Here is a 14942-nt window from a genome sequence, read left to right on the forward strand (position 1 = left end):
ATACCAGTTGCTGGAGACCACAGGAAGGGGAGAGGGCTCTTGTGCTCAGGTCCTGCCTGCAGGTCTCCCACAGGCGTCTTGTTGGCCACTGTGAGGACAGGACACTGGACTAGATGGATCCAGCAGGGCCCTTATGTTGTGTGTTGGGCCTGGAACACCCTAAGGAGATTCCTCTACCCATGGAGGTCTTGCTAGACATCATCTTCCTCTTACCTTGCCCACATTTTTCCACTCCAGAAACCCTGCATGGCTACCTCTGACTGCCTCTGCTACATGCATCCAATCTGACCAACACACAGAAGGATGAGGAAGAAAAAAAACCTGTCCACAGTTTAGTTTTGATGGAGCTCAGGCAGCACCCAGCTGCTCCAAGCTAAGCAGGACCAGAACTGGAGGCCAGTTACACCTCCAACTGCCAAGGATGAAAATTCTAACACTAATTTGCATACAGCTGACTTGTTGCATGTATTGTGATGGAAGCAAGACAGGTCAGCAGGTGCAGACTGCACAGAGCAATGATGTCATAACAAGATCAGCCAATGTGGAGTGTTTTCAATTTACACCATTGGGCCAACAAAAAAACACGTAAGAGTATGTTTTCTTAGAAACTCTTCAGCCACAGCATTGTCTCTTAATCCTCTATCTACTGAGGACATAATTGATGCAGCTATGAAGACTGACAATAATTTCTGAGAACTATGATATATTCCCCGTGAAAAAGAATGGATGTTGATTGCCTCCCTGTATTTGGTATCAGGATATTACCCAAGGGCAGAGTCTGATTCATTGCTTGTAAGGGAAGATGAGATCCTGTAGATAAATGAATGGTTTTTGAAAGGCATTTTGCTGCAGGGATATCGTCCTACATAGCTCCAGTTATCTAAGCGATTCTTCTGAGTGAGCTTATGTTGTTTCTGCACCACAGCAAACACTGTTTCCAACGTAAAATAACATTATAAACTCTTGTCTTTGCAACTTGAGGCATTCACCTCTTTGTCTGACCCTCCAATGCACTTGCTCCCTGTGCCTGCCAGGATCTGACCAAAGCCTGATCCTGTCAGCGTACCACTTGGATCCCTCTAGCCAATATTTCTAAATCTGAGAAAGGAGAAGATGTCTGCACACATACGCCATACATCTAAAGTGTGTTTTCCACTCCCAAAAGAATCTTGGGAACTGTAGTTCATTGAGGGTGCTGGGAATTGTAGCTCTGTGATGGGGTAAATTATAATTTACAGAGAAGGTGCCTGGTGTATATGCAGCTGATACCCTTATTCACTGACTTTGCCTGGCACATAGAAAACTTTAGTGGTGGTAAGGTTTCTTTTGGGTACAAATCTACAAGCATGGAGTCAGCTAATGGACATTGATAGATGACTCCTCTTTCCAAGAGTCTTCTGTTCCTTGTCAGTAGCCCAGTTATCAAGCAATGGGGCTCCCACTATTAGCAGTTTACTCCACACAAACCCTTCCCTGAAGAAGATGCCAATAGAATTATCTGAGCTCAGTGACTGTTCTCAGAATTATCTCTAAGCTCAGTAATTGTTATCAGTGATGCAAATGAAAAACAGGACTGTTTTTGGATAATATATATGCACTGATATTAAATACACAGACAAAATTCATTACAAAGGGCTAGGTTACCCTATCTCGGCGAGGTAGGGAAGAGGGAATTGGAACATTATATAAACTAAATAATCAATTATGCAACTGAAAAATGCCCTTGTTATTGGAATATATGCACCAATATCGCAACACAGCAATATGATGCTAGTACTATTTATTTGTCTGTCACAATCCTGGATTACTTATCTAGTGAAACCAACATCAACTACCTTTCCCGTGGGTGTTGCTCAAGGAAACGAGAGTCAGGCAACATTCGGAGACTCAGCAGTTCTTCAAAAATCGACCGAGCAGCTAAACAAACAGGCGAGCAATTTTTCATCGGATTCTGAAAGAATCAGCACAGAAGGCAGAACTTTTAGTGGTCCTAATCAAAGAGTCTATTCATCAGAAATATCGAGCGTCCAAGATTTTGCTGACATCGTGGGATTATTATTATTATTTTATTTTGCATCCAGCTGTTTTGAAATTCAGGCCTTTGGGTTTTCTTTTCACAACCCAAAAGCTGTGGGTTGAAAACAAAAGAACAGAAAGCTTACACAGCAGTTAAAAACTTTCAACTCACATTCCAAAGCCTTTTTCTGTAATTTAATAATTCTAACTTTTATTTCTGATTGTAGTGACAGGTAGGGATGCCTGAGAAATTAGATTTCCGTGAATCCTGATCTGATTTATTATATGCTGTTATTATTATTACGTTATATCCCACTTTTCATCCAAGGAGCGCAAGGTGATGTGTACAATTTTCTCTCTCCCAATTTCATCCTCTAAACAACCCTGGGAGGTAGGTTAGGCTGTGAGATGGCGACATGTCCAAGATCACCCAGTGTGCTTCATAACTGAGTGGAGATTTGATTTTTGGTCCCCCAAGCCTTAGTCCAGCAATATAACCATTACACCACATTGGATCAATTTGCCTGATCCTAAGCTCCTATATCATGTAATGGATAGGAATTCGGGGACAGAGAAAAGGAAGTACCCCTTTGTGTAGCACATAGTTCAACTATGGAACTCACTCCTATATGAGGGCTACCCCACTTGAATGGCTTTAAAATAGGATTGGACAAATCTATGCAGGACAATGGCTATTAGATATGATGGCTATACTGCACGTCCACAGTCAAAGGCAGTAATCCTTCTGCCTACCAGCTGAGGGCTCTTGTGCTTAGGCCCTACTTGAGGGTTTCCCACAGGCATCAAGTTTGCCAGTGTGAGAACAGGATGCTGGACTCAATGGGTCGTTGACATGATCCAGCAGGTTCTCCTTATGTGCTTATGAATTCAACTGTCCTTCAGATTTTGTGCTTCTCTGAATTTGGCAATACAGTGGTACCTCGGTTTACAAACACAATTGGTTCCAGAAGTCTGTACTTAACCTGAAGCGTACTTAACCTGAAGTAATGGAAAGTGGATTAATCCGTTCCAGACGGGTCCGCGGAGTACTTAAACTGAAAATACTCAAACCATAATTAAACCGAGGTATGACTGTACCATCTAGCGGCAACTAGACTGGTGACTGGGAACGGCCGCCGAGACCACATAGCACCGGTCTTGAAAGATCTACATTGGCTCCCAGTACGTTTCCAAGCACAGTTCAAAGCCCTAAATGGCCTCGGTCCAGTATACCTGAAGGAGTATACCTGAAGGAGCGTCTCCATCCCCATCGTTCTGCCCGGACACTGAGGTCCAGTACCGAGGGCCTTCTGGTGGTTCCCTCGTTGCGAGAAGCCAAGTTGCAGGGAAACAGGCAGAGGGCCTTCTTGGTGGTGGAGCCCGCCCTGTGGAATGCTCCCCATCAGATGTCAAAGAAAAAAACAGCTACCAGATTTTTAGAAGACATCTGAAGGCAGCCCTGTTTAGGGAGGCTTTTAATGTTTAACAGATTATTTTATTTCATTTTTCTTTTGGAAGCCACCCAGAGTGGCTGGGGAAACCCAGCCAGATGGGCGGGGTATAAATAAATAATAATAATAATAATAATAATTTGCAGCTCATGCCCCAAAACCATTTTAGAAAGTGCCATTTACAATCAAAAGCATAAAGATTCTGTCAAGCCAATTTTGTCCCCTTCTGCAGCACCTTCGGAATTTGCTGAGATGCCAACTCCCCACTTCACACCATGGAAAAAAGGGGTGGTGAAATTGGGGAAGGCATTTCGGCTCAGCCCTGAGCCAGAACTGGCCCCAAGCCAGACCAATGGATTTTAGAGCCACATCTGTAGTGTTACAGCAAGCACATCTGGCCGGAACACCTGAAAACTTATTACCTTCCCTGCTGTCTCTTCTGCTCCCCAAGAACACTGGAAAAAAGCATCAGCTAGGGCAGCCACTGCTGTGTTGAGCTCTTTCCAAAAGCCAACGTTTGGAGGAATAGCTTCCTTAGCGCCTGGGAGCAGGGGAGAAAGATAAAAAGACAGATCTGTGTCATCAGAATTCTTTGAATCCTCCAGATGTAGCCTCACCCAGCATGGAATCCCCTTTCCATTAGACCAGTGTTTCCCAACCAGTGTGCCTCCAGATGTTTTGGGACTACAACTCCCATCATCCCTAGCTAGCAAGACCAGTGGTCAGGAATGATGGGAGTTGTAGTCCCAAAACATCTGGAGGCACACTGGTTGGGAAACACTGCATTAGACACTCCCATCTGGAGTTTTGTTCAGTTCACTGTCCCTTGCCACAGTATTACACCTTTCTGCATGCAACCATCCAGGCCATTCAGGAGAGCCAAGCACCAGACAGAATTTTTTAAGCTAGCTAAAGTTTGAACCACAATTTTGTCCAACTACAGTACTCATGGTAGTCAAGCGATGAGACTATTTTGAAGATTCAGTAAGCCAAACCCATCTTCAGCTCGCCGTTTTGGAAGCCTGCCTGCATTATTAGGCAGGGCTTGTGTGGTGCAACATGCAGATTTAGAAATAGGCAAAACCTTCAGCAGAGCATCTCATAAGCCAGGAATCCACACCTTCATTGTGCTATTGTTAGCATAAGGCACAAACAAGGAAGAGGCCAGACTCTCCTGTCATATGCATTGCAGATCTAGTTCTTGGAGCTGCTATCTCTCTCCTTTCCTCTGCCATGATCCTGGGGGCAATGAAAGGTTAAGGAAGGAAGTGAACAGACAAAAAAAAGAAGATCTGCAAAAGGTATTTTTGTCCTTGCTTACAATATTATCCAAACAGCAGAAGGACCGAGAAAGGAAGAACATTACTGGAAAAAACTATCACAAGGAAGGAAGTGTTGTGCCAAATACCTGCTACACAAATAGGATTAAAAAAAATTCCCTGTACCCAATTATGCGGAAAGGATATCATTTTATCACAGGGTGTAGCAGCCTACTTTGCATTTGATATGGCAATTGTCAGAATTTCATCATTATATTCCAGGCATTCAAACCAGCCTTCAGTACTTTGAAGTACATGCTTTTGCTTGCAGAAGATCCCTGGTTCACTCCACAATATATCTACAGTTGAAGGAAATCAGGTATCCTTTAGCTGTAGTTACAGGTAGGTAGCCATGTTGGTCTGAGTCGAAGCAAAATAAAAAATTCCTTCAGTAGCACCTTAAAGACCAACTAAGTTTTTATTTTGGTATGAGCTTTCGTGTGCATGCACACGAAGAAGTGTGCATCTGAAGAAGTGTGCATGCACACAAAAGCTCATACCAAAATAAAAACTTAGTTGGTCTTTAAGGTGCTACTGAAGGAATCCTTTAGCTGTAGATATCACGGAGGGAACAAGGTACCATGTGAAAAGAAACAAACACTGGGGATTGTTGGGAAAAAATGGCAGCCCCATGTCAAGTTCCACCTCCCCTTGAATAATGTCCGAACATCTTGGCAATACATAGAATCATAGAGCTGGAAAGGACCCAGAGGGTCATCTAGTCCAACCCCCTGCAATGCAGGAATCTCAGCTAAAGCATCCATGACAGATGGCCATCCAACCTCTGTTTAAAAACCTCCAAGGAAAGAGAGTCCAGCACCTCCCAAGGGAAACCATTCATTTCTCTCACTCCTATTTTTTTATCATTGGGTAGAGGGGGCAGAGAAATCCACATCAGAATGACATTAGGAGAGGCAGTAAATTGAACAAGATGTTTCAGAGTGTGAATGTTGGCATGGGGCTGTCATTTTCATTGCAATGCTCATTTCTGCCACCAGGTGGCAAACACACACACACACACACACACACACACACACACACAACACATGAACCTGTCTGGCACTTTTGAATGCCTCTGTAAGTCAGAGTTGAGAGTGCTGGGTTGAATGGTTTGACAGCTTCTTTCCACCTAACTATACCTGCTTTGATGTGTGCCATGGCATTCAGCAGCACCGTCACAAAGCCCCCAGCGCTCTCCAGGTGTGATGAAAGTATATACAGGAACCTGTTGGTGGCATCATAGTAGGAATCTCTGGCGAACTGAACCTCCGTAGGGCCTTGCTTGGGGACTGCTTGAGCCAAGAGGAGAACCAGCGCTGGCAAGGAGAAGGCTCTTCCCAGAAGGCGTGTGACAGTGCAGCCAAAGCGGTAAACCACAAAATGGCGAGGGGAGAGGCTGGTGAGGTCAGTGGGGACCACAGCATCGACACAAGGTCCTGAAGAAAGGCGACCATTATCTATGTTTTCTCCTGGAAAAAGGCCACAGAACAATGGAAAGTTGGCACTGAAAGTCATTCTATAGTCAAGGTACAGTGTTTCCCAAACTTGGCTCTCCAGCTGTTTTTTGAACCACAACTCCCATCGCCCCTAGCTATCAAGACCAGTGGTCAGGGATGATGGAAACTGTAGTCCAAAAGCAGCTGGACACCTAAGTTTGTGAAACATGGCTCTAGGATCATGGATCACCTTTGGCCTTGCTGATGTTGCTGAACCACAGCTCCCATCAGCCCTGGCAAGAAAGGCCAATGGTTAGTGATGATGGGAGTTATAGTTCAGCAACATCTGGAGAGCCAAAGGCTTTCATTATTCTGAAAGCATGAAATTGCTCTTTAAGATTCCTGAGTTGCCTCAGTCCCTAAAATAGCCTTATCAATGGATACATAGCCCCCTCTTCCCTGTGTTTGTGAGATTGCTTGTAAAATGAATAGGGAGTTAGGCTTTTCTTAATTGGTATATTCAGAAACATACGTATATTCCAGTGTATAAGACGACTGGGCGTATAAGACGACCCCCAACTTTTGAGAAGATTTTCCTGGGTTAAAAAGTAGTCTTATACGCAGGAATATACAGTATTTGCCTCTGTCAGTGAAGGCAGAGCATTGCCATCATGGCTAGCAGCCACTTACAGCCTTATCCTCCATGAATATGTGCAATCTTCTTTTAAAGCCATTCAAAGTTGCTGGCCATCACTGCTTCCTATGGGAGAGAGTGCCATGTTCATTTATCTGTCCTGGGAGCTTCCAAGGTTCAGCGTCACTGGATGTCCACAAGCTCTAAGCACAGGGTTCCCAAACTAAGGCCCGAGGGCCGGATGAGTAGAATGTTTCCTTTTATTTAAAATGTATCTCTGGGTTATTTGTGGGGCATAGGAATTCATTCATATTTCCCCCAAAAAATATAGTCCGGCCCCCCACAAGGTCTGAGGGACACTGGACCGTCCCCCTGGACCGCCCCCCTGCTGAAAAAGTTTGCTCACGTTTCCTGCTTAAGCCCCCATAGTGGCTTTTTAAACCCTGGAGATTTAAAAAGCAACCTGGGCATTCTAAGATGGAACGAAGCAAAGGGGAGGAATCACCAAACCACTTCGGTGATTTGCATGTGTTTCTATGCATCATTCCCACTTCCTCCCTGAGCCAATCCCAAGAAACGCAGGGATGATGGGTATCAGAAGATGCAGCAATCAGCTCTATCACCTGGAGAAGGAGGCGAGTGCGGGGGCTGCTGGGACGCCTCCAAAAACTGCTTGATCTCGCCCAGGGTCTTGGCAAGGGGGGACGTCGCCATCAGGGCCTCTACTTCCAGCTCGCTTACGCAAGCAAGCATGCTGCTCTTGCAAGGCTGCAGGTCCAACCCTGACAAATACAGACAAGGCATATATCAGCTGAAGGTGCTGCTTGTAGGCTCAGAGAGATGAGGATGAGGATGATGACTTCATGCAGATTACTAAATTCATACAGCGGGGAGGGGTTGTTATGTAACATACTGTCACAAGGGTCACTTGCATGGCCTGAAAAAATGACCTATACGTACATAACTGATGCTCTGACGCTTGCAGACCGCATGCGGCTTATGTTTCCATCTAGTGGCAGCTCGGGGGAACTGCACTTCCCAACAACCGCAGACAGGGAGAAACTAGAAGTGGCAGCGCGGCGGGCAATTAGGATTTCCTGTGGTTTTGTGTGTATTATTTTAAACTAAGCGGCTGCTCTCAAGATTCTGCACGCTTTGAAAAGTGCCGTTTCCAGAAAGATTGTTAACCGTTTCCTCCCTTACCCTGATCTAAATTGCCCCTTCCGGCTGCTGTTAACACCATAGCTGTCAAGTTTTCCCTTTTCTCGTGAGGAAGCCTATTCAGCATAAGGGAATGTCCCTTTAAAAAAGGGAGAACTTGACAGCTATGGTTAACACATGCACTTGTTTTGTTTTCTGAAGCCAACAGCTGCTTCGGAGATTCATCATGTGTACCTGTGAATGGATGGATATGTCAGTGGATCGGGTATGTGGATTAGAGAAAGGATGTGGACTGGCCTTATCAACTTTTGTTTCAGGCTGCAAACACATTACGCCAAAGGGAATGCAGCCCTCCAGGGAAGTGGGAGGTTCTCCTTCCCTGTTCTATAACCAGGTAAAAAGGCTGCACACATCCTTACCTTGGTCTTCATAGCCACGAGAGCTAAGGGAGGCCCGTTTCCCACTGGAGAGCACACGCTGTGTCAGGGAGCTAGTACCCTACACAGGAAATAATTTTCAAATATCACAGGAAAGAGAGAGAGAGAGAGAGAGAGAGAGAGAGAGAGAGAGAGAGAGAGAGAGAGAGAGAGAGAGAGCGCCAAAGGGAGACCTTCATTCTTACCGGGCATCTTTGCTGAGTTCCAGCTTGCTCTCGGATAGCCAGGCCAGATCCACCAGCCCCATTGTTCCCTTGTGTCCCTTCTGGCTTCGCTGTCGCCTTCCCAAAATGGACTTTTCGCAGCAAAATCCCCAGGACTTTCATTAACTCTGTTGCCTCCTGCCACTCAGAACCTTAAAAGAATTCAGCAAGGCATTTAACACCAGCACTAATTAGTTAATATGGCTTCCTTAACAGCCTATAAGCAGCTGTTTTCATGCCTCTTGGACATTTGCTCATGGAGGAATGAAGCAAGCTCCATGGGTCACCACAAGTGTCACAGTGAAATATCCATAAGAAAAGAGACCATTAAAAGGTGTGGAGGAGAATTTTAAAAATGAAAAGCACACTATTTGCTTTCACATTTTGGTCAATTCTAATGGGTGCCTGGCACTTGTAGAATATTCCCTTTTTAAAAAATGGCAGGGAAGTGTTCTGTTTTCCCTGTTTTCCCAGCTCTCTCACCTGAGTAGCCCATCGCTTGCAAGACTCCAGAAAGCTTGATGGAGGAGCTCTCACTGTCTTGGGTCTCCTTGGCTGAGCTGAAGGTGACCTGGGCTCTATCCCTGGGGACTGGGGACCTTTCCATGCCCTTCAATGCATCCATGTCCAGTGTCTGTACCAGATCCTACAAACGGAGATCAACAGCCTTAATGCTTTACTGCTGTCTCGTCAAATTGCTTTTGCCTTCACTGGGGAACATTACATTGCTTAGGAAAATAGGAATCTGCCTTATGGAAAGGTCAGACTATTGCCCATCAAACTTTTGGGTGGCAGAGGCTTTCCAGGGTCTGAGGCAGAGAGAATGGCACTGGGCCCTGTAAACCAGGGATAAGGAACTTCAGTCTTTTTTTTGCCAGGGGTGCGTGGCAAATGTGCCACTCCCCTCCTCTCTATCTGGCCCTCGGGACCCTTCCCAGCCAGCCACACCCTCTCTCCATAGGCCACACCCCTCAGGGGCCCTGCTTCATTTGTTGCTCCACCCACTTTATCTCTGGCTCTGCCTGCCACTGCATGTGGCCCCGGAATGTGGCCCAGAAGAGACTGCTGCCTTTGGATTGAAAAAGGTTTGCCAGCCCTGCTACAAGCATTTCCTTGTGAGCTTCTCTGGAAATCTGAATCACTCATCTCCTTAACCAAGACTTTCCCTTGGTATGTCTCACCAAGCCTGCCCTGCCTCACCTCAGTTATCCAGTCTGCTGCTTTACCCTGCCAGTCCATTCACGACTATGCCGCCTGTTTCTGGCCCACAAGCCCATTGCCACATGCCAGGGCCCAGACTTCACAGTGGCCTGTTTCAAGCTGGACCCCAGGCCTGACAGTCCCCTAATTCCCCATGCAGCCATCAGGGGGTGCCTCCTTCTTTCAGTTTCAAGCTTATTGTAATTTAGCCACATCAATGGCTCCCATAGGTGTGCATTAATGTACCCTAGTGCAGAAACATTTAATGAGGGCCAGGGATCTAAAACTTGCCAATGTTGAAGAACCCTGCCTGAGCAGACAGACTCAGGGGTAACACTTCTAGGTTGCCCTGAAGAGTGAAATTCATTGCTATATTCTGCCCCCTAGTGGAGGTTTTGGTACCTACGTCTAGAACAGCCACCACCATGTGATTGGTCAAGAGTCATGATCTAGCTAATCTGGATGGGCAGGTGCATTATACCTGTTAGTAACCCATTCAGGTGAGTGCAGTGCTCCACTTCGTTGGAAATAAAGTGGGGTCAAAAGCAAATAAGCAAATATATTTCTACACATAAGCTTCCCTCTTCACAGCACTGACCAAAAGACTCTGGATCTTCTGGCTGATGCCTCGGTAGAAGGCTAGGACATCTGCCCGGTGTTTTGCTAGCTGCGAAGCCAGGTGAAGGTTCTGGTCCTCCAGCTTGTCATACAAAGTGCGGACGCTGAAATCTTCCAGGTCTTTTGTTGCAAACTGGTCGCCTGAAACAAAGGCAGCTTATCCGTTTAATTGCCTATGACCTTAGGTATAAAGGAAGAAGCTTTGCGACCCTTATTTTAATTTATTTCTTTGTGGTGGGAAGGGAGGAGAAAGAAGCTCAGAAATGGAGACGCTCTTCCAGTAACTCTCCCTTCTTATCTTGTCTTCGAAAACGGCATGAGATGAATGGTTGGAACAGAAGGACCCGGGTTCAAATCCATGTCCAGACACATAGCTTGCTGGATATACTGGAACAAGCTCTCTCTCCCCCCCCCTTCTCTCTCAGTCTATACTACTGCATAGGATTTCTGTGATGAAACAACAACTGGATAGACTCCATGAAAAACCATCCCGATAAGAACATAGGGAAAACTCAGTTGGAGCTGTACAAAGGCCCATAGAGTCCAGCTTCCTGTTCTTACAGCCCTAACCCAGGTCCCAGATGCCTATGGGAAGACCAGAAGTAGGACCTGGGTTCAACCACCACCTTCCCACTTGTGGTTCCCAACCAGTGGTATTTAGAGGCCTCCTGCCTCTGGCAGTGGAAGCAGAGCAGCCATTGATCACCTTATCTTGACCTTGGGAAATGATCTCGCCAGCCTGGCTCACCTGATACTGAACCTTGTACCATTCCAGCCCCAGGTGAAGACCTTTTCGAATCCCTTGAATATCTACCCTAGAAGTTGGGGGCTGCACACAAATATGGTCCGACATCCTTTCCCAAACTGGTGTCCTCCAGATGTTGCTTGACTACAACTCCCATCAGTCTGAGCAAGCATTTGGCCTATATGGTTTTGCATGCACAAAACCATCTGAAAGGCACCAAGTTGGGGAAGGCTATGTGAGAAAGAGAGAGTGTGACACATCATTGAATGAGAACGAATAGAAGCGGGAACTACAACAAAATGTGGCAGGATGAAGTGTTCCCTGCTCAGAATTCAAACTATTGCATTATATTTCTCTTGCCCCCTCCCCCAGTTTTTCACCTCCTCCCCTCCTCATCAGTGAGCATCCCGTGCCCTCTGAGCATGCTCAACCCCTGTAGAGCTGTTTTGGGGTTTCCGCTTACCCCCTCCTTTTAAGGTTTGCCCTGCTAAACATTTGATGCTGCCCGTTTGTGCCTGGGTGATGTTATTTTAGCTACACAAGCAATGGCATTCACAGCCTGAACTTCAGGAATACAGGGAAGGATCCTGCAGAACTTTGGGCTAAGTGGGTCAAAACCTGAAGTCAGTCCCCAGAAAACCACAAGGTTGGAAACAAATATTGACAGTTTTCACAGCGTCCCTAGTGAGGTGCCCTAGATACTTCCAAAGTGTTAATTACCAGCTATTATTAGTCTGGTATGATGTGCGCATGACATTCGAGCCTTTCAGGGTGCAATATATATGCACATTTGTTGTTGTTTAGTCGTTTAGTCGTGTCCGACTCTTCGTGACCCCATGGACCATAGCACGTCAGGCACTCCTGTCTTGCACTGCCTCCCGCAGTTTGGTCAAACTCATGTTCGTAGCTTCGAGAACACTGTCCAACCATCTTGTCCTCTGTCGTCCCCTTCTCCTAGTGCCCTCAATCTTTCCCAACATCAGGGTCTTTTCCAAGGATTCTTCTCTTCTCATGAGGTGGCCAAAGTATTGGAGCCTCAGCTTCACGATCTGTCCTTCCAGGGAGCACTCAGGGCTGATTTCCTTAAGAATGGATAGGTTTGATCTTCTTGCAGTCCATGGGACTCTCAAGAGTCTCCTCCAGCACCATAATTCAAAAGCATCAATTCTTCGGCGCACATTTAAATCCTCTTTATAGGTTCACAAGTTACTCTTGGCCACCCACAATGCTCATAAGAATAGTCTACCAGTGTGAGTGATATTGTGTGAACTAGGAGCACAAGCCCAGCGACAGCACAAGCAGTGAGTTGGGAGGAGGGAATGAGGAATGGAGAGGGTTGGAGAGAGGGTTCAGTGAGGTGTCTGAGCCCTGGCAAAGGTATGGAGAACAGAGTGTGCAGGAAGGGCTCAGAGACGTGTCAGAGCCTTGGCACCGCTCTGGTCGAGGGTCAGCGGACGAGGGGCTCAGCGAGACGTTGGAGTCCAGGCGCCGCCCCAGCCAGCAAGAGGGGAAACCTCTCCTTCCGGCACCCGAATTGAGGCGCGTGCCCACACGTAGGACAAAGGGGCGGCGTTTTGGGGTACCCAGGCTTTTATGCTGGCCGAAAAGCCGGAAGCAGCCATTGTCGGGTTCTGAATCGGACTAGGCAGCCATGTTTTCTGTTATCTCTGCACTGTAAATAGTATGCACAATAAAATCCTTAAAGACAGTGTAGACTGGAGCATCTTTACTCAAGAGTAGCCGCAACAACCCCCTGACACGTACTTTTAATGGTTTTGTTTTTTGTTTTTTTGCTAAAACTGTAATGGCTGAGATCTGCAAATTCATAGAGGGCACCACTTGGGCATCTGTAGTTCTTAGGTGAATTACAAAAGTTCCCAAAGTATCCACGGTGGCCTTTTCATACAACAGACTTGTTTGGAAGCCTGATTCTAGGTCCCTAATGAGTTCCTGACACATGTATTTGCAAGCACAAATTTGCCTCCACTTTTCATTTTCAGGTGTACATGTCAAACATCCTAGGTCTACAACTTAATTGAGAGAATTTAGTAAACGAACTGTCAGGGTGACAATTGAAATGCCCTGCCTTGATTACCCCCCCCCCAGTGATTTTTTAGTAGCGGAGCCACCCCCAAAGAGTGTAAACACTGCCATCTGCTGGACATAGCTCCTCCTGCACTATCATCAGTAAATGCTTCCGCCTTGGAGATCTCACAGACTTACATTCTCATCTGACAAAAGCAAAAGTTACTGGGCCATGGTGAGTTATCCGGAGAACAGACAAGCGTGATCAATATACTTTTGCCAAACCTGTGCCCTACAAATGTTTTGGACTACAACTCCCATCACGCATAGCAATTGTTTAATTTGCTCTGGAGATGATGGGTGTTGTAGTACAAAGCAACTTGAGGAGTCCAGGTTGGAGAAGGTTGGTTTAAAGGGAACCGAGTGGGGAGTGCTTATCTGTACCCACATCAGATAACTCCACAAATTCTGAAAAAGTCCAGGAAACCAGCTACCAGAGTGTATGTGCCATTGCTATCAAGCTACTGATGTTCAGTTTTAAAATGGCCCTTGTATGTGCAAATGAACAGTATTCATTTTCTCCTCTCTGGAAGGCATGGTGTCCCAAAAGCATCCCATGCTGGATTGTAGCTTTGATTACAGCACACGTCTTGCTTCAGCATTTTGTGGTTGCTTTTGGCAAACTCAGAGATTTCCTATGTCAGGACTGGAGATCAAAATTGCTTGCCAGCATTTGGGTGTCTGTGTGGGAGGGGGGAATATGCAACATTCACCTGCCCGTTTGTGAGAGCACCGAGCCTAATCTTCCAAAACAAAGTCTTACCTAATCCTGGGAAAGTTCCCTCTCCTGCATCAGGTTCTTCTCCAGATCCCTGGGAGCCAAGAGCTTCATAGAACTGGATGCTACAAGAACAGGGGGAGAAATGCACACAAGAGCTTGAGAAAGTGCCTCTTTTAAAAAGGCTGTCTCTTGTGTTGAGACTACGGATGGGCAGATCTGTTAATTGGGATTACTCTCGGTTTCTTTTTTCCCCACCTCACTCCTGGAGGAGGAGGTGGCTATCCCTGGCCACTAGCCATTATGTCTATGCTCTGCCTCCACAGTTAGAGGCAGTTGAGGTAGAAATTCTGCAAAACCCATGACCAGCAAGGCCATTGCTGCTATGCAAGTTTGCAGCCTGGCCACAAAACTGACAGTAATCCATTCTGAAGGAACCTAGCTTTCCACTAGAGTGGAAAACAATTCCAGATAAGATGCAAGGAGGGCTCTACATGTACAACTAAAAACAACACCAACACCATAGGTTGAATAAGCGTTTTTAAGAACTATAGTTGGGTGAAGTGTTGGGGTGGCAGAAGGTGGCAAAATGTGCTTGAATAAACAGTCAAGATTATGTACCAGTACATTTCCCAAATAGGACGCGGGTGGCGCTGTGGGTTAAACCACTGAGCCTAGGGCTTGCCGATCAGAAGGTCAGCTGTTCTAATCTCCGCGACGGGGTGAGCTCCCATTGCTCGGTCCCAGCTCCTGCCAACCTGGCAGTTCGAAAGCACATCAAAGTGCAAGTAGATAAATAGGTACCACTCCGGCGGGAAGGTAAACGAGATGAGTGCCGCGATCCCAGAGTCAGTAACGACTGGACCTAATGGTCACGGGTCCCTTTACCTTTACCTTACATTTCCCAAATAGGGAGTGT

The 14942-nt window shown here is 46.3% G+C and overlaps 1 protein-coding gene across 1 annotated transcript in view; it reads right to left on the bottom strand.

Annotated features, from left to right (window-relative positions):
* Window positions 1-14942, bottom strand: part of LOC118097274 (uncharacterized) — a 148925-nt gene that overhangs the window by 4201 nt on the left and 129782 nt on the right. Inside the window, exons 76-84 of the mRNA XM_088658187.1 lie at window positions 14069-14148; window positions 10456-10616; window positions 9141-9303; window positions 8640-8809; window positions 8437-8515; window positions 7480-7638; window positions 5926-6255; window positions 3890-4008; window positions 1836-1951 (exon numbers count right to left, since the gene is read on the bottom strand). Of these exons, the coding sequence (XP_088514313.1) occupies window positions 1836-1951; window positions 3890-4008; window positions 5926-6255; window positions 7480-7638; window positions 8437-8515; window positions 8640-8809; window positions 9141-9303; window positions 10456-10616; window positions 14069-14148 (1377 nt within the window). The remainder of the gene's footprint in view (window positions 1-1835; window positions 1952-3889; window positions 4009-5925; window positions 6256-7479; window positions 7639-8436; window positions 8516-8639; window positions 8810-9140; window positions 9304-10455; window positions 10617-14068; window positions 14149-14942) is intronic.

Source organism: Zootoca vivipara, chromosome 14 (genome assembly GCF_965207765.1).
Source record: "Zootoca vivipara chromosome 14, rZooViv2.hap1.1, whole genome shotgun sequence".
NCBI lineage: Eukaryota > Metazoa > Chordata > Lepidosauria > Squamata > Lacertidae > Zootoca > Zootoca vivipara.